The 26,441-nt window shown below is 62.7% G+C and overlaps 4 protein-coding genes across 7 annotated transcripts; 3 read left to right on the top strand and 1 right to left on the bottom strand.

Moving 5' to 3' along the window:
• Positions 1-356: 356 nt before the first annotated feature.
• On the top strand, positions 357-3,539 carry PUSL1 (pseudouridine synthase like 1). Of its 2 annotated transcripts, none has more exons than XM_007981030.3 (8): positions 357-748; positions 942-999; positions 1,124-1,311; positions 1,492-1,641; positions 1,718-1,888; positions 2,623-2,677; positions 2,760-2,864; positions 3,177-3,539. In XM_007981030.3, exons 1-8 carry the CDS (start codon positions 672-674, stop codon positions 3,345-3,347), a joined length of 975 nt encoding a protein of 324 aa, XP_007979221.1. In that variant the 5' UTR covers positions 357-671; the 3' UTR covers positions 3,348-3,539. The 2 variants fall into 2 exon arrangements, with proteins under 2 accessions (XP_007979221.1, XP_007979223.1); XM_007981032.3 differs by having other exon boundaries at positions 360-748; positions 2,760-2,922.
• On the bottom strand, positions 3,438-16,726 carry INTS11 (integrator complex subunit 11). Of its 2 annotated transcripts, none has more exons than XM_007981034.3 (17): positions 16,607-16,726; positions 13,060-13,157; positions 12,536-12,609; positions 11,403-11,631; positions 7,353-7,451; positions 7,237-7,271; positions 6,695-6,833; positions 6,239-6,303; positions 5,652-5,841; positions 5,372-5,455; positions 4,897-4,986; positions 4,649-4,811; positions 4,457-4,564; positions 4,309-4,370; positions 4,095-4,237; positions 3,874-4,003; positions 3,438-3,780 (listed from the first exon to the last, which is right to left on the bottom strand). In XM_007981034.3, exons 1-17 carry the CDS (start codon positions 16,632-16,634, stop codon positions 3,715-3,717), a joined length of 1,803 nt encoding a protein of 600 aa, XP_007979225.2. In that variant the 5' UTR covers positions 16,635-16,726; the 3' UTR covers positions 3,438-3,714. The 2 variants fall into 2 exon arrangements, with proteins under 2 accessions (XP_007979225.2, XP_072864063.1); XM_073007962.1 differs by having other exon boundaries at positions 12,536-12,576.
• Positions 16,727-16,818: 92 nt separating this feature from the next.
• Positions 16,819-20,836, top strand: CPTP (ceramide-1-phosphate transfer protein). 2 transcript variants are annotated; one of them, XM_007981017.3, is made up of 3 exons: positions 16,819-17,128; positions 18,822-19,018; positions 19,227-20,836. In XM_007981017.3, the coding sequence occupies exons 2-3, from the start codon at positions 18,897-18,899 to the stop codon at positions 19,747-19,749; spliced, it is 645 nt and encodes a 214-aa protein (XP_007979208.1). In that variant the 5' UTR covers positions 16,819-17,128; positions 18,822-18,896; the 3' UTR covers positions 19,750-20,836. The 2 variants fall into 2 exon arrangements, with proteins under 2 accessions (XP_007979208.1, XP_007979209.1); XM_007981018.3 differs by lacking the exon at positions 16,819-17,128 and adding an exon at positions 17,171-17,622.
• Positions 20,837-22,598: 1,762 nt separating this feature from the next.
• On the top strand, positions 22,599-26,087 carry TAS1R3 (taste 1 receptor member 3). The gene is made up of 6 exons (XM_007981020.3): positions 22,599-22,828; positions 22,930-23,230; positions 23,315-24,097; positions 24,212-24,415; positions 24,530-24,650; positions 24,779-26,087. The coding sequence occupies exons 1-6, from the start codon at positions 22,638-22,640 to the stop codon at positions 25,735-25,737; spliced, it is 2,559 nt and encodes an 852-aa protein (XP_007979211.1). The 5' UTR covers positions 22,599-22,637; the 3' UTR covers positions 25,738-26,087.
• Positions 26,088-26,441: the final 354 nt, after the last annotated feature.

The following is a 26,441-nucleotide window of genomic DNA, read 5'->3' as shown; positions in this document are numbered from 1 at the left end:
TGTCACCGCCGGGGAGCGTCGCCAAAGTCCGCCGCCCGCGCGCGCCGCCCGCTGTCACCGCCGGGGAGAGTCGCCAAAGTCCACCGCCCGCGCGCGCCGCCCGCTGTCACCGCCGGGGAGCGTCGCCAAACGCCCCTCGCTGCGTCCAGGGACCACCCGGGTCCGGAAGTGAGGCGGGGCCCGCCACGGTAGACTTCGGGGACGGTCGGTGGAAACGTGGGGCGCGGGGAGGGCGCGGGCCCCGCCCGCTCCAGCCATCCCAGCCGTTGCGCAACTCAGGGCGTTTGCGAAAACCACGTCTGGGAGGACTTGGCCGCAACGCGGCGAACGGGCACCCTCGGGGAGTGTGGGCGGCGGCGAATGAATGAACTAGTGAACGAATGCACGCCCGCGGGAGCGCGGGGTCACCGCGTAGATGCGGGCGCGCCTTCCGGGGCGCCGCGGTAGAAGTAGAGCCCCTGCGCTCGGCGACGGGCCGGCACTTTGCAACCGCTCCCTAAGCCCGTCCCCGCCTCCGCTTCCCGCCCCAGGCCGCCGTGGCGCGTTGCGGGGCGGGGCGACTGCGCAGGCGCAAGAGCGTCCGGGGGGGCGGGGGCGTGACCAGGCTGCGTGCGCGCGCGCAGAACCCCGGAGCTGGAGGCCGCCTACCCCGCCGCCGGCTGGACTCGGCTATGGGTTCGGTGCAGGCCGCAGGCTCGGTGCGCGCGCGCTACCTTGTGTACTTCCAGTACGTGGGTACCGACTTTAAGTAAGTTTCCCGGGCGCAGCGACGGGCGCCACGTTGCCCGGGCGGAGGCGGGAAGGAGGGCGCGGGCGGGCAAGCGGATGTCTCCGGACGCGGTTTGCAAACGTTCGGGGGCGGAAGCGGCTCTGGCCTCAGAGGGCGGCCGAGACCCCAGGGCAGGGCGCCCCCGGTAACCTCCGCCCGCCTCTGCCCGCAGCGGGGTCGCGGCCGTCAGGGGCACTCAGCGCGCCATCGGGGTCCAGAACTACCTGGAGGTAAGCTCGGTCGGTCCCGGGACGCCCGGTGAGGGATAAGGGGGAGCCCCCGCCCGCGCGTCCCCAGGGTCCGGCCTCGCCCACCCGCGCGCTCGCCCGCCCGCCCCGCGGCTCGGTCCTGCAGGAGGCCGCCGAGCGGCTGAATTCCGTGGTGCCGGTCAGGTTCACCATCTCCAGCCGCACGGACGCGGGAGTCCACGCCCTGAGCAACGCGGCGCATCTGGACGTCCAGCGCCGCTCAGGCCGGCCGCCCTTCCCGCCCGAGGTCCTGGCCGAGGCCCTCAACACCCACCTGCGGCACCCGGCCATCAGGTGAGCCGGCGACCTGAGCAGCCCCTGGGGCTCGGCCTTCCCGATTCTGTTGCGGGCAGAGGCTGGAGGTCTGCACAGACTTCTTTGTCTGATCAGAGTTCGGGGGTGGAGGAGAGAGGAGGTGACACCTGTGCAGGCGGGCAGGGTCGTTCCTCTGGTGAGCCTGACCTGCTGCCACAGGGTCCTGCGGGCCTTCCGAGTGCCCAGCGACTTCCACGCTCGCCACGCAGCCACGTCCCGGACCTACCTGTACCGCCTGGTCACTGGCTGTCACCGGCCTGACGAGCTCCCGGTGTTTGAACGCAACCTATGCTGGACTCTCCAGGCAGAGTGAGTGTGGCCCTGACAGTGAGCCGGGAGGGGGCAGGCAGGCCCCACCTCCTGACGGTTACCCTGTTTCCTGAAGCTGCCTGGATGTGGCCGCCATGCAAGAAGCTGCCCAGCACCTCCTCGGCACACATGACTTCAGCGCGTTCCAGTCGGCTGGCAGCCCGGTGCCAAGCCCCGTGCGAACGCTGCGCCGTGTCTCTGTGTCCCCAGGCCAGGCCAGCCCCTTGTTCACCCCCGAGGAGAGCAGGTGAGGAAGGGCCTGTGGGTTGTGGCCCTGCCCTCAGGTCACACGCTGATTTTAGCTCCAGCACCTCCCCCAGCTTTAAGGCAGGCGAAGCGGGATAGCTGTCCTCAGAACCTGGACAGCTGGAGTGGCCCGGACACCCCCCGGCCTGCAGCTGTGCCCTCCCCCACCCCAGCTGGGGAGCAGAGGACAGGGAAGGCTGCCTGTCTCTGAAAAACCCTGCCCTGCCTAACAGAATTTTGGCAGCCACTGGAAAGGTTTCACTGGTGCCAGTGGTTCTGGCCCAGCCTGGCAGGGGTGGTTTCTGCTGCCCCATCACTGTCCAGAGGGCCACCCACCAGGTGGCAGATTCTGACCACAAAACCTCCCCCGATGGGGTGAGCCCTGAAGGGAGGAAGAAGTTCTGCCAGCCCCAGACTCCTGCGTCAGAGCAGCAGGTACAGGGCGGGGGTCTCTGGCACACGCCCCAGCCATGTTCCCAGACCCTGCACCAGGAACCTAGGTGAGGGCCCAGGGCAAGCCCCTCCAGCACAGCCAGGCTACCTGCCCAGCCTCCAGGGTCCTGCTGCCTCCTTGCCCAAGCATTGCTTGTCTGGTTTTAAGCCTCTCCAATGGGCCTTCCTGGGGGCAGGGAGTCGGGGAACCAGCCCACCCTGTCAGTCTCCTGTCCGAGGCCACATGGTAGGCTGGGGATGGCAGGCGCTGCCCCACAGACACCTACAGGTACATTTTTCCAGGAAGCTGCGGTTCTGGAGCCTGGAGTTTGAGAGCCAGTCCTTCCTGTATAGACAGGTGGGCTCGGTTCTGGGGCCCTCCCTGGGGGGTGGGGCTGAGGGTGGGCAGGCCTCTGTGCAATCTCGGCCCTGGGTCACAGGTACGGAGGATGACCGCTGTGCTGGTGGCCGTGGGGCTGGGGGCTTTGGCACCTGCCCAGGTGAAGACGATTCTGGAGAGCCAAGACCCCCTGGGGAAGCACCAGGCACGTGTGGCCCCGGCCCACGGCTTATTCCTCAAGTCAGTGCTGTATGGGAGCCTCGGTAAGAGGATCGGGCCTGGGAAGCTCCTGCCACGTGCCCAGTGACTGCTGCGGCCAAGGCGTGGAGTGGGGAGGCCAGGGGCCACTGACCGCAGCGAGACAACTGGGGGTAAAGGAGCCCCCCGCCCAGGGTCACAGTCCTTCAGCCCAGCCCGTCCTGGGCTGACCCACTCCCTGGCCGTGGGAGTGGTCCCGGTGGTGGGGAGGGTGGGCCGACCTTGCCCCAGGCTGACGCAGGGTCTGGTCTGTCCACAGGTGCTGCCTCCTGCACCCTGCAGGGGCCACAGTTCGGGAGCCACAGATGACCCTGGACACTCGGCAAAGTCAGGCCACACCAGGCCCAACCCTGTGCTGGTGAAGCCGGGCAGTCACCGCTTGGGGCCCACAGCACTGCTGCCCAGCCTCCACAGCAGCCTCCCTGCCTAGGTCCCACCAGCCTGGATGCCCCTCTGTATCGTAGGCGGGATGGGGTGCAGTGCAGGACACAGCCATGTACACCGAGAAGAGAGTACCAAGTAGTCTTTCGTTCAGCTTTTACTAGAAACTGCTGTCCGGGACTCCCTGCCCTAACCATCGTGTGGGGGCCCAGGAGCAGGAATAAAGGCAAGACAGCCCGGAGGCCAGTTTTTCTTTAGCTGGAAACAGCTGCCTGGGTGGGCACATGACACACGATCTGTCCCCAGGGATGGGACCTGAGGGTCTGTTCACTCAGGGCACCCACAGTCCTGAGGTGCAGGCCCGGCTCTGTCCAGCTGGGAGAGGGCAGAGGTGATGGCTGGGTGAGATGCCGGCCTCAGCTGGGGGCCTGGGGGAGGCCCTTCTTCAGCAGAGATGTGAGGAAGCTCCCCAGCTCCTCGTCCTAGGGCAGAAGCAAGAGCACCATGGGCCGTGCAGGACAGGGAAGGGTGGTGACACCTGTGCTGACCGCGGTGGGCTGAGGGCCACCCCTTACCTGGTAGGTCCAGGAGACCAGCAGCACCTTGGTGCCCGGGTCCTCAGAAGGGGCGGCGGCCTGGATGAGGATGGACTCCACAGTCACAGAGCCGTCCGGGAGGTGTTGCACACAGTGGTCCTTCAGGACGCTGTGGGGAGGCTCGGTGAGACCCTGCCTGGCCCCCGGGGCCCGAGGGGTGGGGGGACCTGAGGGGTCAGGGGGCGGGGCCGGGCACCCACCTCTTGAGGTGGCTGTAGACGCGCAACGCCATCTCCTGCTCCTTGCGCGTGTCGTGCAGGTGCACGCGGCAGGTGAAGCGCAGCTGGTGCTCGGCCAGACCCAGCTCTTTGAGGGCTTGCTCTGAGGATACCAGCCGGAAGTTCTGTGGGGCAGAGGCAGGTCAGGGAGCACAGCAGCGGCCCTCCCCCGTCCAGAGGCTGTCCTGGCACTCACGCTGTCCTTCATGATCAGGGTGCCGTGCAGGAGCCGAGGCTTCTTGGCCTCGGGGAGCAGCCCTGTGGAAGAGGCGGCAGCAGCTGTCAACACAAGGGCCACTCCCAGCTGCCTGCCCCGAGCGCCCTGCCCTGCCCGGCCCACATACCCTGCGCCATTTCCCGCTTCAGCAGTCCCAGCGAGATGCCTACGGGGATGCTGGGGCTTGTGGGCAGCGTCACCGTCTCGCCATTGGCCGGCATGTAGCAGCTGACCCCTGGACCCCGGGAAGAGAGAGCCTCAGCCCAGGTTGCCTGCACCGACCCAAGGTGGGCCCCACGCCGCCCGCCCGGCTGCCTACGGAGCTCCTGCTCGATCTTCTGCTTCAGGAACTCCATCTTCTTGGCCTCGCCATGCACCAGCAGCACGCTCTCCGGCTCCGCCTGGCCCACCAGCTGCATGATGCCCTTGGCGTCCGCGTGTGCGCTGAATGACATGTACTCCACCTGCATCTTGACCTCCAGCTGCGGAGGCCACGGGGTGTGGACAGCGGTTACCACCAGGAGGTGCCCCTGTGCCCTGCCAACCCAGCGCGGGGTCAGGACTCACCACCTGCCGCCCCTCCATCTCCAGCTTCCGCTGCCCGCTGAGGATCTTGTGGCCCACGGTGCCCTGCACGCAGTAGCCGGGCATGATGACCTGGGGGCAGGCACAGAGCTCACAGCCACGGGACCCCAGCCTTGGCACCTCAGGGCCTTCCCTGGGATGCCCCCACCTGAACCTCTGGAAGCTGTTTCCACCTGCCAGCAGTGCCCGACCAAGCCTAGCTGCAGACGCCGAAGGGGTCAGGCTTTGCCACAAGACTATCCGGGGCTGGGCTGGGGCTGTACAGCCCGAGGTGGACGGGCTACGTCACAGGGAGACTGAGCAGCTCCAGGCGATGTCACCCCCGTCCCCTGGCAGCAGCAGCCACGTCCCTTGGCCAGTGCGAGGCCAGCAAGAGCGGAGCGCAGAGACGGCACGGGTGGAAGGACAACCCGCCAGTCTCCAGCTTCCAGGTTCCCACACCGAACCGCGCCCTCACCATGTTCTTTTCATTTCCGGCCCATTTCCGGAAGATCTGCAGGGACTGCCCGGCGTGCAGCATCCCCGGCGTAGCAAATACAACCTGCAGGACACACAGGGCCGGGGGGTGGTTCAGGGCAGCGATGCCCCCACCCCCGCCGCAGGCCCAGCCCAGAGACCTGCAGGAGACAGGAGGCCGACAGACGTGGATGTGCTGGCCAGCCCTGCCGCGGGTCTCACCATCGGCCCTGGGCTGTCAGCAAAAGCCTGGTCAAAGGCCTTGATGTGCTTGAACTCACCATCGGCCCTGGGTTGTCAGCGAAAGCCCGATCAAAGGCCTTGATGTGCTTGAACTCGAACATGTTCCTCTGCACGAAAGTCTTGCGGATCTTCTGGTTGGTCCAGGGGATGAACAGCTTGTAGTAGTGGTTGGCCTTCTCGGTCAGCCCCGTGGAGAAGTAGATGGGCACCTTCAGGTTCATGCGCTCCCTGGGGACCACCAGCCCAGTCAGCACAGTGGCCACAGGGGAGGACGCTGCAAGGCAGGACTCGGCCGGGTCACCCCCACACCTGTATCTGCACAGCCCATGCATGGGCCGGGCTGAGTCCAGTCGCAACCACAGGAGGCCAGTGCCCTCAGCCTATGTCCCATTAAGCCCTAAAGCAGCCAGGCTCAGCGAAGGACCAGGAACCCATACAAGAGCCGCAGACAGTGACGCTGACGGGACGTCACAGGCCTCCTGGGGTCACACAGCGCACAAGCAGCCCCCAGGACAGCAGCAAGCAGGGCTGAGATGCCACCAGCACCCTGGGCAGGGCTGCCCACCAACTGAACTGTGCAGGCTGGGCCAGGGGCTCCTGAAAGAGCCGTCCTGGCGGCACCTACCAGAAGGTCTCCAGGAGGATGCAGAGCTCCTGGGCGCGGCCCAGCGCAAACACGGGGATCAGCACCTGGGGGACACACACGGCAGGAGCCTGGCCATACAGCCCCTCGGCACAGCAGGCAGCATTCAGTGAGGGCACAGCCAGGTGCCCAAGAGCTGCGGCCTCATAGGGACCTTAGCCTCTCATCTGCTCCCAGTCCTGTCCCAGCCTCTCCCCGGAGACAGAAGGGAGCTGCATGGGGCCTGGCCGGGCTTCGTCAGGATCTGAGGTAGAGGGGCAAAGGGGCTCCCTGGGAAGGGTCTCTGAGTTTTTGTCCTCAATGCTGAGCAAACCTTCCTCCCTCCCTGCTTGAAAATGCAGTGCCCCCCACCCTGAGACCCTGACCTAGGCCAAGGGCAGCCAAAAGGACCCGCCCAACATAGCCGAGGGCCCACGTCCCCACCCCTGCTGTGGCTACCTTCCCACCACGCTCCACGGTCTCGTGGACTTTCTTCAGGAAGTCTCGCTCCCGGCAGCGCTTAGAGTCGCGGATGGTCGTGGCGTACGTGGACTCCGTGATGAGCAGGTTGGGGCGGCACTTGTCAATCCAGGCAGCACTAGCACACGGTGGGGGGCGGTGGTGTGAGTCACGGTGCACGGTCCCCACAGCTGCAGGGCTGGGTCTGACAAGCTGGGCCCCAGTACTACGCCCACCCGCCTTCCTGGTCCACTCTGGCTGGAAAGAGCCAGCTGGTAAAATGCTGTGGGCAGCACACTTGGGAAGAGAGAGGAGGGACAGAGGACCCCGCCCAGACCTTGGGAAGAGAGAGGAGGGACAGAAGCCCCCGCCTGGGCCCTGTGCCTTCGAGCATCTGGGCCCAGAAGGAAGGGGCTCTCCGGGCCACATGGGACATGGGAGACACTGCTGGGCTGGCCGCTGGAGGGCTGGCACCCTGACACCCGCCAGGGTCCTGAGCTCCAGGGGGGCCCATGGGACAAAAGACATCTCGGATTACTTACCCCAAGTGTCGGTCTGGGGTCATGTTATAATCACCCTGGTGAACGATCAAGGCCACCATGAGGAGGGTGCCTCCCACCCCGGCAGCCCCTCCCGAGCCTCAAGCCCTTCCACTGACCGTGTAGACCACAGACTCTGAGCCCACTTTAATCTGGAACATGGCTGCCCCCAGCACGTGGCCTGCATAGTAGGCCTTGATCTCCAGTTCATCGTCCACCTGTGGAGGACAGGGCTGTGCTCAGGCTGTGCCGTCACAGCAGAGGGGCAGAGAGGCAGGGGCGGGGAGCGAGGGAGGCAGGGGCGGGGAGCGAGGGAGGCAGGGGTGGGGAGCGAGGGAGGTAGGGGCGGGGAGCGAGGGCACTGCACTGAGCCTTTTAGTCTCTGTTGCTCATACACAGCATCCAGTTCACAAGGGACGGGCAATGTGGACAAAGAACAAAAAACAACAGATGGAAGACTGAAGGGACCTGAAATTGGAGTTTCCAGCGTGGACTTTGAATACATCACAGAGAAAAGACAAGATTCAGAATGCTGGCTGCCAGGCAAGGTAGCTCAGGCCTGTAATCCCAACACTTTGGGAGGCCAAGGCGGGTGGATCCCTTGAGGTCAGGAGTTCAAGACCAGCCTGACCAACATGGTGAAACCCCATCTCTACTAAAAATACAAAAATAAGCTAGGCGTGGAGGTGCATCCCTGTAATCCCAGCTGCTCAGGAGGCTGAGGAAGGAGAATCGCTTGAACCTGGGAAGTCGAGGTTGCAGTGTGCTGAGATCATGCCACTGCACTCCAGCCTGGGCGACGGGGCGAGACTCCATCTCAAAAAAAAAAAAAAAAGAAAAATTGGGCCAGGCACGGTGGCTCACACCTTTAATCCTAGCACTTTGGGAGGCCAAGGTGGGTGGATTGTCTGAAGTCAGAAGTTCAAGACCATCTTGGCCAACATAGTAAAACCCTGTCTCTACTAAAAATATAAAAATTAGCTGGGCATGGTGGCAGGTACCTGTAATCCCAGCTACACAGTAGGCTAAGACAAGAGAATTACTTGAACCCAGGAGGCAGAGATTGCAGTGAGCTGAGATCGTGCCACTGCACTCCAGCCGGGCAACAAGAGCGAGACTCCGTCCAAAAAAAAAAAAAAAAAGTTGGCAAAAAACTAGACTTCTTTAAAAATTTATTTCACTCATTTAAAACTTGCCGGGCATGGTGGCTCACGCCTGCAATCCCAGCACTTTGGGAGGCTGAGGCGGGTGGATCACGAGGTCAGGAGTTTGAGACGAGCCTGACTAACGTGGTGAAACCCCATCTCTACTAAAAACACAAAAAAATTAGCCGAGTGTGGTGGTGCACACCTGTAAGCCCAGTTACTCGGGAGGCTGAGGCAGGAGAATCGCTTGAACCCAGGAAGCAGAGGTTGCAGTGAGCCAATATTGCGCCACTGCACTCCAGTCTGGGTGGCAGAGTGAGACTGTCTCAAAAATAAAATAAAAAATAAAAACAGTACTTTTGGAGAGACAGTCTCACTGTGTTGCTCAGGCTGGTCTGGAACTCCTGGGCTCAAAGGATCCTCCCGCCTCAGCCTCCCAAAGTGCTGGGATTACAGGCGTGAGCCGCCGCGCCCGGCAAAAAGTGGAAATTCTAAAACCAGGAACTATTTTTTTTTTTTTTTTTTTTTTGAGACGGAGTCTCGCTCTGTCGCCCAGGCTGGAGTGCAGTGGCCGGATCTCTGCTCACTGCAAGCTCCGCCTCCCGGGTTCACGCCATTCTCCTGCCTCAGCCTCCAGAGTAGCTGGGACTACAGGCGCCCGCCACCTCGCCCGGCTAGTTTTTTGTATTTTTTTAGTAGAGACGGGGTTTCACCGGGTTAGCCAGGATGGTCTCGATCTCCTGACCTCGTGATCCGCCCGTCTCGGCCTCCCAAAGTGCTGGGATTACAGGCTTGAGCCACCGCGCCCGGCCAAAACCAGGAACTATTAAAACCCAAATTAAGAATTCAATGGATGGGCCAGATGTGGTGGCTCACGCCTGTAATCCCAGCACTTTGGGAGGCTGAGGAGGGCGGATCACCTGAGGTCAAGAGTTTGAGACCAGCCTGGTCAACATGGAGAAACCCCGTCTCTACTGAAAAAAAAAATACAAAATTAGCCAGGCTTGGTGGTGCACGCCTGTAATCCCAGCTACTCAGGAGGCTGAAGCAGAAGAATCGCTTGAACCCGGGAGGCAGAAGCTGCAGTGAGCTGAGATCATGACATTGCACTGCAGCCTGGGCAACAAGAGCGAAACTCCGTCTCAAAAAAAAAATAATAATAATAATTCAATGGATGAATTTAACACCACATGACATATAACCAGAAAAGAGAATCTGTAAACTGAAAGACACCAGAGGGAATATCTATCAGGAAACAGGAAAGACAAAGGGATGATGAAGTTTCAAGAGGCTGACCGTCAGGCTCTCAGGGCCCCTGGAGGAACAAGAACGGGGCAGAAGCAACACTGGAAGAAATGTGATGAAGGCCTCAAGCCACAGATCCAAGAGGCCTCAAACTCTGACCAGGTTGAGAATACATGTCGGCCCATCGGAGCACAAGCACCAAAAACCAAGGCCAAGACCCTACAGGTGCCCGTGCCAGAGACGGGGGACAGAACGATGTTTGCAAAGTGCAGAGAAAAAATACTGTCAACCTAAAATCCTACACACCTAAGAGGAAAAAAAGTCCTTCAAGAATGAGGGTAGGCCGGGCGCGGTGGCTCAAGCCTGTAATCCCAGCACTTTGGGAGGCCGAGGCGGGTGGATCACGAGGTCAGGAGATCGAGACCATCCTGGCTAACATGGTGAAACCCCGTCTCTACTAAAAATACAAAAAACTAGCCGGGCGTGGTGGCGGGCGCCTGTAGTCCCAGCTACTCGGAGGCTGAGGCGGGAGAATGGCGTGAACCCGGGAGGCGGAGCTTGCAGTGAGCCAAGATCGCGCCACTGCACTCCAGCCTGGGCGACAGAGCGAGACTCCGTCTCAAAAAAAAAAAAAAAAAAAAAGAATGAGGGTAAAGTAAATCCATTTGCAGCCAAATAAAAATTGACAGAATTCAGCACCAGCAGACCCACACTCCATTCTTCAGGCAGAAGGCAAATTACCCCAAGTAAAAGGCGGAAAAAATGCAGGAAGCACAACAAAAAGAATAAATATATAAATAAAACTAAGCAAATGCTGATGTTACCAGGCATTAGAAATCATGTCTTTCTGGGTTTAAAATATACGGAGGGAGTTGCCAGGTGTGGTGACTCATGCCTGTAATTGAGAGGCTGAGGTGGGAGGATCCCTGGAGCCCAGGAGTTGGAGAGCCTGAGAAACACATACCCCATCTCTACAAAAAATACCAAAATAAATCAGCTGGGCATAGGGGCACATGCTTGTAGTCCCAGCTACTTGGGAGGCCGAGGTGGGAGATCACCTGAGCCTGGGAGGCCGAGGCTGCAGTGAGCCAAGATCACACTCCAGCCTGGGCAACAAAGTGAGACGCTGTCAAAAAAAAAAAAAAAAAATTAAAATTGCACAACGAAAAAGATAAATATACTTCATTTTGATAAGAAGTTCAATCAGAAAAATAAAATGTTCCAAAATACATAAGTACCTAATATACTTTCAAGAAATATAAAATATCCAGAGACTCTAATGACACACAGACAAACCCACAATCTTTGTCAGAAAATTTGCCAATCTGTCCCTCACCGACTTAACCTTCACTTCCTCCCTGACCCACACCCAGAACCAGGCACGCTCCGGAACTGGCCCATCTCCCCTCTGGCCCCGCCTCCTTGCCCGGCGACACCCTGGGAGCTCCAGCAAGTCTCTGGAGGCTCCGAGCACTCGGAGGGCACCAGCCTGTCCCACTCTGGCCATTTCAATGCCGCTCAGACAGAGCCAGGTGGGTTTGGAGGCTGGGGCACACCCCCACCCTGCGCGTGCTCTCCTGGGTTGGCGCCCAATCTCGTTTGGGACCCTTGTGCTCGCGCTGCCGCCTCCAGGTGTTCCCACAGTGCTGGATGCCAGAGTGAGGTGGGGTGGGCTCACCCTGAGGCCCCAGCCTTCCAGAGTCTGTGGAGAGCGGGCGGAGGGCATGGTGGGTGTGGGGTGGGCAGTGACTGTGCCGTCTGTGGTCCTGGGAACCTGACCTGGACTGTCTGGTGGAGGTGGACGGCCACCACCTTCTTCATGCAGTCTTTGATCATCTGGGAGGTGAAGAAGTTGGCCTCGCCCTTCTTGTCCACGGCGATCTTGCGGTAGTCCTCCAGCAAGATGGGGCAGATGGCCTGGGTGGGGTGGGTCATGTAGATGGGCCCGTCGTAGCCCACCATCTCGCTGAAGTAGGGCAGTGCCCCGCAATGGTCCAGGTGGAAGTGGCTGGGGGGATGCAGCACAGGTCAGCCTGGGCCCACCCTGCCTCGGCCTTCACCGCCACTGTGGGCTTGTGGGTTGCCCCCTTCCTTCGCCTGCTGTGCACCAGGCCCCATCCCGAGTACTGAAGAGTCAGTAATGAGCAAACACAAAACCGTCTCCCTGGAACTTTCAGTCCCAAAGTCTATCGAGGCAGTAAGTGAACGGGAAATTGAACACGTCAGTGACAGTGACATGCTCGCGAGACAATGCGAAGCCGCTAAGGGGCGTGGGGAGCCACTGGGATTTCAGGCGTCAGGACACGCTGAGGGGAGCAGCAGGTGAAGGCAGCACAGACCCGAGGGCGAGGGCAGTGCCTGGCAAGCCCCAAGAAGGCACTGGGGACCCCGCTGTGTCTGACAAGAAACCACAACCACGAGGGTCTCAGGGGCAGCTGAGGACGCTGCCTCCAGAGCGGGCTTCTCCAGGCTTCACAGGCCCTCTGGCTGCTGGGGAGGACAGGGCGGGGCGGGGCAGGAGGGACCAGCAGGAATGCTGTGGCCATCCAGGCCATGCCACCCAGACCCGCGGGTCATGAGCTGCTGGACTCTAAAGGCTGGGGTCAGGGCAGACTCAGGACTCTGGAATCTCCAACAAGACAGTGGGGTTTAAAGCTCCTGAGACAGAGAAGGCATCGGAGAGAGTGAAGCCTGGAGAGCTGGGTTCAGAGGGCAGGGCCAGAAGAACAGGTGGAGACCAGGCCGTGTGTGTGACCAGTAAGGCAGGCAGGGAGCAGATCCTGGGGCCCGGAAGCCCCCTGAGGATCAAGGATGACGCAGGCCCCTTGCCAAACGTTGCCGAGGCCGAGTAAGGGGGCCCAAGCCCCACAGGCACAGACATGGGACCCTCAAGGCCCCCAACGGGTGCCCACCTGATGATCACGCAGTCCAGGAAGTCCGTCAGGCGGCCGTTCTGCGTGATGTAGGAGAAGTCAGGGAAGCGTCGCTGGGAAGGACGTGAGGCTTCAGGTTGCACCGTGGTCTCCAGGCAGCACCTGGGACCACCCATGTCCCAGGGGAGGGGCCCCCAGGAAGGGGTTCTACGTGCAGACTCAGGCTGGGCACTGCCACCCCACAGGTCGCACCAGAACCCCTGGCTGCTCACAGCATGCAGAGGGGCCGAGATTACCTCCAACCTCACTGACAGATGTGAGCTGGAAGCTGAGCCCAGGGTCTCGCTGGGCCCAGCCTATAGGACTCTGGGGCTGGAGCCTAGCACCAGTACAGGGGGACCTCCCCATGCAGGGGCTCGCCTCGGCCAGGCCCACCCTTCCCTGCTACCCACAGGGTGCAGTCGTCCAAGCACGACCACTGCTGCCCACTGCCCCACTGTCCGGCTCTGAGGCCCAGGGTCCGGCTGCACACGGCCTCCAGGCCTCCCGCCCGAGGGACTCACGTCGTCATTGAAGCCCATGTGCATTCCGCAGTCCAGCATGACGTTCTTGCCCGCAATGGAGACCAGGATGCAGCTTCGGCCCACGTCCTGGCCAGCCCCTACTCGAGGGAGGGCAGGTGAGAGTCAGTGCTGCGCCCCCCGCCCCCAGCTCCCTGTGCTGCCTCCCCAAGCTCTGCAGGACCCCAATGCACTGAGGAAACCAGACTGAGGCTGCTGTGTGGACAGACACGTGGGCCACGAAACAGGGCCACCCCTACTCACAGGAAGAGGGACACAGGACCACGCCCCACACCACCACATCCAGGGTGGAGGCCGGCAGCCCACACGCTCCTCCCTGGCCTCTCAAGGTGGCTGTGGCCTGCTGGCTGAGTAGTGGGCACTGTGCTGTGGTCCTCAGCCCCCAACAGACACAAGGGCTGGTCTGCAGGGCCAACACCTCAGTCAGAGTCATGCCTGGGCTGTGGCTGGACCCTCAGCAGAGCTGCAGACCAATGAGGCTGCCTCCTGCAGGATCTTTCCCCAGGCAGGCAAGGGCCTGAGTGCCTAAGTGCTGGCACTGGGTGTCCCCTGGTGGTGTGGCTGTGGAGGGATGTCACGCAGCCTCGGCCATGCCACACGAACACAGTGCCGGTGGTACAGCAGCGGCCGGCGTGGGCAACACAAGCCCCACCCCACTGCACACCACGCAGCCCCCAACACAGACCCTAATCTGCGGCCCTCCCACGCTCCTGACAGCCAAGCGGCCCTGCCCAGCTGCTCCAGCCAGAGGCCTTGGCCAGCCAAGGCACACTCAGCCCCCTCATGTGACCTGGGGGCCCACAAGGAAAGGGCCACGGCCCCTGCACAGCCTGTGCCTGGGCAGGAGTCTGATGGCCGTGAATGGCCTGGTTTTCCCCTTGAATCCCCACCCGCCTTCCCCGACCAGCCACCTGAAACGTCCAAAGCCAGCACCACACATCAGGATGACGGGGCCACAGCCGAGGGCCTGCCTGCCACGAATGGGGGTATCAGGTTCTCTTCTAGGCCTGTTCCTGCCTCCACTGGGTGTGAGCTCTCTGAGAGCAGGGTCTCAGCTGTCTCCTCCCTCTGCACCTCCTACCCCAAGCCATGCCAGGCTCACAGAGGCCCTCTGGCATCCGTGGGAAGGGAGGGCTGCCCCTCTTCACCGCCAAGGACCTGAGGCCACAGAGGCACTTGTGGCCCTGAAGCGTGGGGCCTGGCTTGGTTTTCTGAAATCCAAAGCCCAATCCTGAGGTACTGGCAGTCCCGCCTCCCGACAGGACCCAGTGATCCCAGGGAATAGAACCTGGAGCTACAGGAGGGGACAGGGCTGATAAGACAGAGGAGGAGGCATCCCTGTCTGCAAGGAGACAGACAGCAGACAAGTGAACAAGACACCTCGAGTACACCAGATGGAGGCTACTGTGACAGAGAAGAGCAAGGTAAGAGGATGAGGAAGCCTTGAAACTTCCAGAACCATGACAGGAAAGTGCTCCCTGAGAAGCCAACTTTTGAGCAGGATGGGGGAAGGGGGAGGAACAGGGTTGGGAGGGACAGGCAGGGTCGGGGGACAGTCACGCACAGGCAAGGGCGTGGGAGTGACCTCAAGGACACAGCACTGGCCCAGTGAGCATGGAGCCCAAGGCAGTCCCTGGCACAGGGAAGTGGTGAAACAGGAGTTCTGCTTTGCTGATACCCTGGCTGAGGTGACCTTAAGAATACACCCAGGTACAGACTGGGAGCAACTGAAGCCACATGAAAGATCAGACTGTCCAGAGAGTGGGTAGAACAGGCAGCCAAGAGGCCAAATGGGAAAGGGGCAGTCTGGGAGGACCCCGCAGAGGCCCCAGAGAGCAGGGGAGGGCAGCAGGGCCCATGCTAACACCGTGGGGTGTGCACAGGCCAGGGGTGTTCACAGCACAGTATCCCCGCCGGGTCAGAAGGCACCCCTCCAAGGAAGCGCTCATGCCATGAGGAAGGACATGGAATCTCGTCCCAGTGTCTGTGCTGGAAGATGCCCTTGACCCCCTGCCCAGTGGAAGGACCAGGTTCCAGGACAGCACAGGGCAGGCACGTGTGGAAAACACCCAGGACATCAGGATGGTTCGCCACCAGCACCATGTCCCCCGAGCTGTTTCTGAGACCCTGGATTTTGACTAATTCTTTCCTCCTTCGCATTGTTCTATACGGTTAAGATTTTGACTTCTTTTGAGACATAGTCTTGCTGTCGCCTAGGCTGGAGCGCAGTGGCACAATCATGGCACAATCATGGCTCACTGCAGCCTCAACCTCCGGGACTCAAGCAACCCCCACAACTCAGCCTCCTGAGTAGCTGGAACCACAGGCACACACCACCATGCCTGGCTAATGTTTGCTTTTTTTTTTTTTTTTTGAGTGATGAGGTCTTGCCGTGTTGGCTAGGCTGGTCTTAAACTCCTGGGCTCAAGCGATCCTCCCACCTCTGCCTTCCAAAGTACTGGGATTGCAGGCGTGAACCACAGGGCCCAACCTGTTAGGACTCTTAAGAATATACATTTGTGGGCCGGGCGCGGTGGCTCAAGCCTGTAATCCCAGCACTTTGGGAGGCCGAGGCGGGCGGATCACGAGGTCAGGAGATCGAGACCATCCTGGCTGACACAGTGAAACCCCGTCTCTACTAAAAATACAAGAAAACTAGCCGGGCGAGGTGGCGGGCGCCTGTAGTCCCAGCTACCCGGGAGGCTGAGGCAGGAGAATGGCGTAAACCCGGGAGGCGGAGCTTGCAGTGAGCCGAGATCGCGCCACTGCACTCCAGCCTGGGGCACAGAGCGAGACTCTGTCTCAAAAAAAAAAAAAAAAAAAAAAGAATATACATTTGTGTTTTTTGCTGTTGTTTTCAGTGTTGCAGAAATCAGGTAGAACAAGGGCTGAACTGAGAGTTGATTGTAATTTGGGCGTGAGCACAAAGGGTGCTGGACAGAAAGCAAGAGGTGAGGAGGCAGAAGCGGGACAGCGAGACTGGGGGGCTGGGCGGCTGAGAGGCTGGGGGCCTGGGGGGCTGCGGGTCTGCGGGGCTGAAGGGCTGGGGGGCTGCGGGACTGAGTGGCTGTGGGGCTGGGGGGCTGAAGGGCTGAAGGGCTGGGGAGCTGAAGGGCTGAAAGGCTGGGGGGCTGCGGGACTGAGGGGCTGTGGGGCTGGGGGGCTGAAGGGCTGAAGGGCTGGGGGGCTGAAGGGCTGGGGGGCTGGAGGCGGCAGCGCGCCGCACAGAGAGATCAATGCACCAACGAAAGCGCACAGCGAGCGCGGAGGCCCCGCGGCCCCCTCTGCGACGTCCCCTCACGGCCGCCTGAACCTCGGGGCTCGCGTTCTCGCGTCACTGCTGGAGGCCGAGGGTGCAGGGACTGGGCCGCCTCTCGGTTCCCACCAGGGCCCACGCGGGGAGGAGGAGACCGAGGACGCCCGCGACGCGCACCCGGCTCCATGACAACCCGGAGGGAGCCGGGCGCCCAGCCCGCCCGGAGCCGCATACGGAGCCCGCCCCACAGCCCTGCCGGCGGCTCCCACTCACCCAAGGGCGTGACTCTGATCTCAGGCATCGTCTCCGCCGCGCTCCCAGAGCCGCGAGTCCCGCGCGCGGTGATGCACTGCGCAGGCGCAATCAGCAGGGTGTCAACTTCCGGTGCGCTAGCCGGAAACACGGGTCTGCGCGCCGGGCCTCCTGATTGGGCAGCATCCAACCAATCAGGGCGGCAGGCGAGGGCGGGGCAGGGCGGGGCGATGAGCGAGGGCGGGGCCAGGACGGCAGCTGTGGCCGAGGTGAGCGGCTCCGGCTCGGCGGCCGCACCTGCCCAACCCAAACGGCAGGGTGCGGAGGTCGCCGAGGGACCGGGAGCGGGAGGGGACGTCGTCCTAGAGGGCCGGAGTGGGCGGGCGGCCGAGGACCCGGCTCCCGCGCAGGACGGAGCCGTGGGTCAGGTCGGCCCGTCCCCAACACCATCCCGGGCCTCCACCCTTTCCTGGGCCCCTAGGTGGAGCAGGGACCCGAACCGGTGCTCATCCAGTCCGGTGCCATCTGAAGCCCCCTTCCCAGGTGAGACTCGTAGCGCTAGCTCGACAGGGTCTGGTTCCATCCACAAGGCCTGGAGCGCCGTGGTGGCCCCGTCTTCTGCCGTCCCCCCAGCCTGCTGTCAGCCACCGGACTGTGTGTTCAGGCTGCCCTCGCGCCCAGCCCTGACCTTGGGCCGGTGGGCTGCCCTGGGAAAGGCCTGGAGGTGCCCTGGGTCACCTTCCTGGGCTGGCGAGCTGCCTGCCTCCTGCATAACCACTGCCCTTCCTGTTGTCCCGGAGCCACCAGCCACAGCTCTGAGAGGCTCCTGGCAGCTCCTGTTTGCCACTGGCTTGGATCTGGGCAGGCAGGCAAGGCCCGCAGAATATCTGGTGACCAAGAAGGAAACCCCAGAGCCTCAGAGACCATCTTCTCAGTGGACAAAATTAAGGCCTGAGGAGGAGGGGGGCGTGCTGGAAGTCTATGGGACTCCATCTTCCTGAGGCCCAGGAGCAGCCATTCCCTACACCTGAAGCCCGGTGAGCTCACATCTGGGGCCTCCGCCTGGTGCCAAGCATGCAGCCCAACCTGTGGGGCCTGCAAGGCTTCAGCTCCCTCCGGGCACCAGCGCTCCAGCAGCCCATGTTCCCTAGTGATGAAGGGCCCAGTCCTAGGGCGCTGAGCAACCTGCACACCTGCTCCTGGCCAGGAGCTCTCACCACAGCTGGGTACCCTCCCTGTCCCTGCTGGAGTCCCTGCAGCCAGGGAGGCCAGGACAGGGCTCCCAGCACCAACGGGCCTAGGAACCCCCAGGCTCAATGGGGTAAGGGTTCTTCCTGGTTGAGGTGGGATGCAGCTGAGTCTCAGGTTCCCTTGGGGCACCCGGGGAGACAGGGCAAGGGTGCTTGGTGACACACAAAGCATGGGTGCCTGGATGTCTGTGGAGTGACTGTGTGAATGCCAGCAGAATCCAGAGCAGGGCCTGGGCCACTCGCAGAAGGTTCCCCAGGGCTAGTACAAGGGCCTTGTGGCAATCTTCTGAGAGTGATTAAACCTTTCGCCCGGCCACCCATCCATGTGGGACGTGTAGTTTCAGCAACAGGAGGGAAAACACACGTCCGTCCAACCAGCAGGCGCCGGCCCCACGGCCTCTCTTCTGGTTTTGGGGACGCGGCAGTGAGGAAGATGGGGCAGCCTGTCCGGCAGTGTCCCCCGCCCCCCGCACCCATCTCTGCTTTCCACTGTGTCTGTTTCCTTGCCTACAACTTCAGAACTTTGTCTTTGTTGTCATCTGACCCCACTCCAGATGGCTGTTCGCTCACTCCCTGTGCACCCAGGTGCCTAGAACGGTGCTTGGCTCTTGGCAGGGGCTTAGTATCTCTCAACTGGTAAAAACAGATATAGCATCTAGAGAGATAAACAAAAACAGTCAAGAAAGCACCAGCAGAGACACCTGCTGCAGATGGCATGGCCGAGTGGTCCGATAAAGCCAGAGGGGGCCACTCTCAGGGTCAGCAGGGACTGACGTGGAGTCAGTGGCCTGATCCACAGGAGGGGCCGTGCCAAGGTCCGTGAATGCGCAATCCTGACGAAGGGCGGCTCAGGGTGGCGTGCCTGAGAGCCTGCAGCTTGGCTGGGAGCAAAGCCAGGCGGCTCCTGGGAGGAAGCTCCATGAGGGGCATGAGTGATCAGTGAGCAGCAACCGGATCGCAGCTATTCTGTTCCCCTCCACACACAGAAAATGAGCCACAGAGCAAGCTGACCCCAGCGACACAGCCCCCCAGCCCTACTGTGTTTCCGTTCCTATCAAAAAATGGATGACTCGGAGACAGGTTTCAATCTGAAAGTCGTCCTGGTCAGTTTCAAGCAGTGTCTGGATGAGAAAGAAGAGGTCTTGCTGGACCCCTACATCGCCAGTTGGAAGGGCCTGGTCAGGTGCGTGAGCTGGGGCTGCCTCCTGAGGTGGGCGCTCACCTGGCCCAAGTCCCATATGTGGCATCTGCCTCCCGACTGCCTGTCCCCACCAGCTTTGCTGCCTGTTTCCAGATGGGTGTGAGCCCCCGGAGGCTGGGCAGTGTCCCCTGCACCCCAGGTGGGCTGCCCCAGGCCTGGGCAAGGACTCGAGCCCTGCTCTCTTCCACAGGTTTCTGAACAGCCTGGGCACCATCTTCTCGTTCATCTCCAAGGACGTGGTCTCCAAGCTGCAGATCATGGAGCGCCTCAGGGGCGGCCCGCAGAGCGAGCACTACCGCAGCCTGCAGACCATGGTGGCCCATGAGCTGAGCAACCAGCTGGTGGACCTAGAGCACCGCTCCCACCACCCCGAATCCGGCTGCCGGACTGTGCTGCGCCTGCACCGCGCCCTGCGCTGGCTGCAGCTGTTCCTGGAGGGCCTACGCACCAGCCCTGAGGACACACGCACCTCTGTGCTCTGCACCGACTCCTACAACGCCTCGCTGGCCGCCTACCACCCCTGGATCGTACGCCGCACCGTCACCGTGGCCTTCTACGCGCTGCCCACACGCAAGGTCTTCCTGGAGGCCATGAACGTGGGGCCCCCGGAGCAGGCTGTGCAGATGCTGGGCGAGGCCCTCCCCTTCATCGAGCGTGTCTACAACGTCTCCCAGAAGCTCTATGCCGAGCACTCCCTTCTGGACCTGCCCTAGAGGCGGGAAGCCAGGCCCTGCTGCAGATCTGGGCTGTGGTGGCCGGGGCTGAGTCCCATAGCAGAGCTTTCTGGGCTCCCCAGGAACAGGAGATCCACTGTTGCCCCTAGGAGCTGAGCTTGTTAGGAACCACAGACTGTGACAGAGAAGGGGGCGACCCGCCCAGAAGAGGCCCACCCTCTCGGTCTGGAACAAGACGCCTCAGCCATGGCTCCCCCTCAGCCTGTTACACACGAGCCCAGCCAGGCCACACCAGGGTGCAGAGCGGAGCAGGCAGGGGTGGGGGCCGGGCCTGCAAGATCCTGAAAGGTCGCCACCCCCCAGCCTGTGGGGCGGATCTGCAAATCGGGGTGAAGTCACAGGTCCTGGGGTGTGGAGACTCCATCCTTTCTCCTTTCTGCCAGCCAACGTGTCCTCATCTCAGGCCAGGTCCTGGTACCCCATGTCTGACCAGGTGGGCAGCCCTGAGCCCAGGGGACTTAGTCCCCTCCATGACCAGGCTGGCAGAAACCTCCCAACAGCAGTCTGGGCACCGTGGGCTCTCCCCACCTCTCCTGCCTTGTTTGCCCCTCAGCGTGCCAGGCAGACTGGGGGCAGGACAGCCAGAAACTGAGACCAAGGCTCCTCGAAGAAGGGCCCAGGAAGGCCCCGCCCTTGGGACAGCCTCCTCTGAAGCCCTGCACGGCACCAGCTCCCCAGCAGATGCAGCAGGCCGCCTCCCGCAGCGGCTGTGGGTCTGCACAGCACGGCCCGAGACCCCCAGGAGCTGGGACTCTGCTACACGCAGTGAGACGCCATGTCCTTTCTCCCCCTGCCCCTTGATGCCCCCTCCCCACAGTGCCCAGGAGACCCGAGGGGCACGGTACAGGAGGGCCTGGACCCTGTGGGCCAGCCAACGGCTACCAGACAGCTACAACCAGCCCAGCCACCATCCAGTGCCTGGGGCCTAGCCACTGGCTCTTCACAGTGGACCCCAGCACCTCGGGGTGGCAGAGGGACGCTCCCCACTGCCTGGCAGACGCACGAGCTTCTGGAGGGCAACCCATGTGACATCTTCCAACATTAATAAATCACACGCCTCCCAGGATGGGGATGTTGGGGTGTACTGGGCGCCTGATTCCCCAGGAGGGGACACAGGGTCACCCAATGAGGGCAGGTAGGGCCCTCACCCCAGCGACACAGCTGAGGTGGGTGCACCTAACTCCAAGGGAGCTGAGGCCCCACTGCCAGGCTCAGGGGGCCGTGTCAGCCCCAGGGCACAACAAACGCCCTGAGAAAAGGCCAGCCTTGGGGGCAGGGCTGCTATGTGCCTGTTCCCCCCAGAGAGGTCCCATCACTATACCCATTGTACAGGTGAGACAACAGAGACACAGACTCACCCAGAACCAAGAAGCTGGGTCAGGAGGGCAGAAATCAGCCTCTCCATGCAAAAGAAGAGGCCTGCGTGGGACGTGTGGGTGGAGGTGGGGGCCACTCCCAGCCACAACAGTGACCTGGACAGAAAGGGATACAATTCAGCAGGGTCTTCCTGGACACCACCCCAACCTCAGGGTCTGTGGGAGCTGCACTTGGTGCTGGCAAAGGCTGCTGACTGCTCTATGGGCTGGGAGAACCGCCTGGGTCTGCATGGGCCCCAGGGCAGGGCTTCCTCCATGTGTGGCCTGTGCATGTGCCATGCGTGTATGCCGTGCACGTGTGCCATTTGTGCCATGTGCATGTGTGCCATGTGCGTGTGGGTGCTGTGTGCGTGTGCCGTGTGTGTGCCATTTGTGTGTGTGCAGTTTGCATGTGCCATTTGTGTGCCGCATTCCCGTGTTCCTGTGTGCCATGCTCCTCTGTGTGCATGTGTGCTCAGCTAGTGTGTGCCATACACGTGTGCTATGGTCATGCATGTGCCTCACGGGTCCTGCCTTACAGCACCGTGGGGAAGAGGTGCCAGCCAGGGTGCACCTCGTGGCATCTGCTAGGTCTGCCGGGCCCCAGCTGAAGCTGAGTGCCCCCCAGTTCCCCTCTGAGGGCCTGCACCTGGAGCCCGGTGTGTCCCCAAGGGCACCCCCAAAGCGAAGCAGGCAGAGGAGGAGCCCCGGCCCCACACATCTGGTGCTGCTCCAGCCACCGCTCATTTGCCTGTGGTCCTTCCTCCTTCGTTTGCATGCCCCCCTGGCACGCAAACTCTATCCCCAGCAGGAGCCACCTGTGTGCCTGCCAGGTAGGAGTAGCCCAGGCCAGGGTCAGCAGTGTGAGTACAGCTGGCCATGCGGTTCCTGCAGCTTCTAGGCATCAGACTCTGGCAGAAGGGCTGAGACCCTCAAGGAACTCTGCTCCCAAGCAGGCTGGGAGGGCACCACCGCCACTCCAGGGCCCTCCCCAGCTGCAGGCCTAGGGGGCCCACCCCGGCCACCCCCGACTCCGGCCAGCACAGCCTTGAGTTGGAACCAGAAGCTCCCAGGGCTGGGTAGGAGGCATTTCTGTGCCTATGGAAAGCCCCAGAGCCGGGTGTCTCTGCATCCCTCCCATACAGCTGAGACCTCAGAGCCCTGGAGGCCCCTTTGCCCTCTCTCCTCTCCACAGCCTGCCGGGCAACTCCAGGAATGTGGGGGTGGCGAGGGGCTCAGGCACAGGCAGTGAACAAGGCCACGGTCAGCAGAGCCTGCCTGCCAGTCAGTGCTGGCCATAGAGCCTGGCAATGGCCTCAGCCAGAGTCTGAAGTGCACAAACTTTCAGGCCCAGAAAGCGAGGACACCACTGGGGCCCCAGGGTGTGGCAAGTGAGGATGGCAAGGATTTTGCTAAACAAATCCTCTGCCCGCTCCCCGCCCCGGGCTCTCTCTGCGTGAGGCCCCACTCAGGGCAGCCACCTTGCCGTGCCTGCTGGAAGCGGCCTCTGCCATGCTGCACCCTGCTGTCCTGGGCCTCAGCCTCTGGGCTCTCCTGCACCTTGGGACAGGGGCCCCATTGTGCCTGTCACAGCAACTTAGGATGAAAGGGGACTACGTGCTGGGGGGGCTGTTCCCCCTAGGTGAGGCCGAGGAGGCTGGCCTCGGCAGCCGGACACGGCCCAGCAGCCCTGTGTGCACCAGGTACGGAGGTGGGACAGCCCGGGTCGGGGTCAGGGTGACTAGGCCCACGGTGCTCCTGAGCTGGGGCTGAGGTGGCCATCTGCGGCTCCATGTGGTCCCAGGTTCTCCTCGAATGGTCTGCTGTGGGCACTGGCCATGAAGATGGCCGTGGAGGAGATCAACAACAGGTCGGACCTGCTGCCGGGGCTGCGCCTAGGCCACGACCTCTTCGATACGTGCTCGGAGCCTGTGGTGGCCATGAAGCCCAGTCTCATGTTCCTGGCCAAGGCAGACAGCCGCAACATTGCCGCCTACTGCAACTACACGCAGTACCAGCCCCGTGTGCTGGCCGTCATCGGGCCCCACTCGTCAGAGCTCGCCGTGGTCACCGGCAAGTTCTTCGGCTTCTTCCTCATGCCCCAGGTGGGCGCCCCCCACCATCACCCACCCCACCCAGCCCTGCCCGTGGGAGCCCCTGAGTCAGGAGATGCCTCTTGGCCCCTGCAGGTCAGCTATGGCGCTAGCATGGAGCTGCTGAGCGCCCGGGAGACCTTCCCCTCCTTCTTCCGCACAGTGCCCAGCGACCGTGTGCAGCTGACGGCCGCCGCGGAGCTGCTGCAGGAGTTCGGCTGGAACTGGGTGGCCGCCCTGGGCAGTGACGACGAGTACGGCCGGCAGGGCCTGAGCATCTTCTCAGCCCTGGCTGCAGCGCGCGGCATCTGCATCGCACACGAGGGCCTGGTACCACTGCCCCGTGCCAACAGCCTGCTGCTGGGGAAGGTGCAGGAGGTGCTGCACCAGGTGAACCAGAGCAGCGTGCAGGTGGTGCTGCTGTTCGCCTCCGCGCGCGCCGCCCATGCTCTCTTCAGCTACAGCATCAGCAGCAAGCTCTCGCGCAAGGTGTGGGTGGCCAGCGAGGCCTGGCTGACTTCTGACCTGGTCATGGGGCTGCCCGGCATGGCCCAGGTGGGCACGGTGCTTGGCTTTCTCCAGAGGGGTGCCCAGCTGCACAAGTTCTCCCAGTATGTGAAGACCCGCCTGGCCCTGGCCGCCGACCCAGTGTTCTGCGCCGCCCTGGGCGAGAGGGAGCAGGGTCTGGAGGAGGACGTGGTGGGCCGGCGCTGCCCGCAGTGTGACTGCATCACGCTGCAGAACGTGAGTGCCGGGCTAAACCACCACCAGACGTTCTCTGTCTACGCAGCTGTGTATAGCGTGGCCCAGGCCCTACACAACACTCTGCAGTGCAACGCCTCAGGCTGCCCCATGCGGGACCCCGTGAGGCCCTGGCAGGTGAGCCCGGGAGATGGGGGTGTGCCGACCTCTGCACGTGCCCAGGCCACTAGGCACGGCCACCACACCTGAGCTGGAGGTAGCTGGCGGCTCAGCCCCGTCCCCCGCCCGCAGCTCCTGGAGAACATGTACAACCTGACCTTCCACGCGGGCGGGCTGACGCTACGCTTCAACAGCAACGGGAACGTGGACATGGAGTACGACCTGAAGCTGTGGGTGTGGCAGGGCCCAGTGCCCGAGCTCCACGACGTGGGCAGGTTCAACGGCAGCCTCTGGATAGACAGCCTGAAGATCCACTGGCACACGTCCAACAACCAGGTGAGGTGAGGGTGGCAGCCCCCGCGGCAGGGTGCAGACTGGGGGTGGGGGGCCATCCCTGTCTCCCGCGGGCATGCCCAGCCGAGCAGAGCCAGAGCCCAGGCCTGTGCACAGAAGCCCGTGTCCCAGTGCTCGCGGCAGTGCCAGGAGGGCCAGGTGCGCCGGGTCAAGGGGTTCCACTCCTGCTGCTACGACTGCGTGGACTGCAAGGCGGGCAGCTACCGGAAGAGCCCAGGTGAGCCGCCTTCCTGGCAGTGGGGGTGGAAATGCAGCAGAGGTGGGTCCTGCCACGTCCTAGCTCTGAGGCCAGAGCCCACAGGGGACAAGGCCAGCACCCAGCGCCCTTCTCCTCCTCTCTCACAGATGACCTCGCCTGCACCTTTTGCAGCCAGGATGAGTGGTCCCCAGAGCGGAGCACACGCTGCTTCCGCCGCAGACTTCGGTTCCTGGCGTGGGGCGAGCCGGCTGTGCTGCTGCTGCTCCTGCTGCTCGGCCTGGCGCTGGGCCTCGTGCTGGCTGCTTTGGGGCTGTTCATTCGCCATCGTGACAGCCCACTGGTTCAGGCCTCAGGCGGGCCCCTGGCCTGCTTCGGCTTGGTGTGCTTGGGCCTGGTCTGCATTAGTGTCCTCCTGTTCCCTGGCCAGCCCAGCCCTGCCCGCTGCCTGGCCCAGCAGCCCTCATCCCACCTCCCGCTCACCGGCTGCCTGAGCACACTCATCCTGCAGGCAGCTGAGATCTTCGTGGAGTCAGAACTGCCTCTGAGCTGGGCAGACCGGCTGAGTGGCTGCCTGCGGGGGCCCTGGGCCTGGCTGGTGGTGCTGCTGGCCGTGCTGGTGGAGGCCGCGCTGTGCGCCTGGTACCTGATGGCCTTCCCGCCAGAGGTGGTGACAGACTGGCGCATGCTGCCCACAGAGGCGCTGGTGCACTGCCGCGCACGCTCCTGGGTCAGCTTTGGCCTCGTGCACGCCACCAACGCCACACTGGCCTTCCTTTGCTTCTTGGGCACCTTCCTGGTGCAGAGCCGGCCGGGCCGCTACAACCGTGCCCGTGGCCTCACCTTTGCCATGCTGGCCTACTTCATCACCTGGGTCTCCTTCGTGCCCCTCCTGGCCAATGTACAGGTGGTCCTCAGGCCCGCTGTGCAGATGGGTGCCCTCCTGCTCTGCGTCCTGGGCATCCTGGCTGCCTTCCACCTGCCCAGGTGTTACCTGCTCGTGCGGCAGCCAGAGCTCAACACCCCCGAGTTCTTCCTGGGAAGGGGCCCTGGGGATGCCCGAGACCGGAACGACGGAGACACAGGAAATCAGGGGAAACATGAGTGACCCCTGATCCTGCGACCTCAGCCCCGGTGAACCCAGACCTAGCTGAGATCCCCCTAAGCCAGCAATGACCCGTGTCCCCCTACAGACACCCTCCTGCTCTAGATTCTGACCCCACAGTGACCCCTGCGTCTGCAGCACGTGGACACCCCGTGACTATCTGGGCCCCAGACCCAAGCTCTGTCCCCGTCCCTCTGTGCCCAGACCAGGCCTGCCCCGGTAACCCAGACCCACTGTTCCGGAAGGAGGCCCAGAGGGCTCCCAGGATCCCCACAACCCACACCATGAGCTCAGAAAAAGGTCGCAGGGAGGCCCCAGCCAGATGGCTGCAAGCCCAAGCCAGACCCTGTCAACCTGACCATGCCCCACCAGGGGCCCACCCAGCGCCCCGCCAGGCCCCACCCAGTGCCCCGCCAGGGGCCCCCACCCAGCACCCCGCCAGGCCCCACCCAGCGCCCCGCCAGGCACCACAGCAGTGGGAGGCTGGGTGGGGGCACACAGGCATATGCCCAGGGCAGAGCCTGCCCAGGTGGGGGTGGCACCCAGCTTCCTTCTCTGCCCTGGCCCAGTGGGTAGACAGCATCGTGACTGTCATCAGTACTAGGGACAGAGCCGAGGTGGGGTGGGGACGGGGTCCAGCACCATGGACAGAAAACTGCCCACCAGGGTCCAAGGTCAGCACCCCGCCAGGCCCACACAGGGTCTCG

The sequence above is a fragment of the Chlorocebus sabaeus genome, chromosome 20 (assembly GCF_047675955.1).
Source record: "Chlorocebus sabaeus isolate Y175 chromosome 20, mChlSab1.0.hap1, whole genome shotgun sequence".
Classification (NCBI taxonomy): Eukaryota; Metazoa; Chordata; class Mammalia; order Primates; family Cercopithecidae; genus Chlorocebus; species Chlorocebus sabaeus.
Note: the sequence above shows the minus strand (reverse complement) of the source record. Positions and strands in the feature narration are given on the sequence as shown.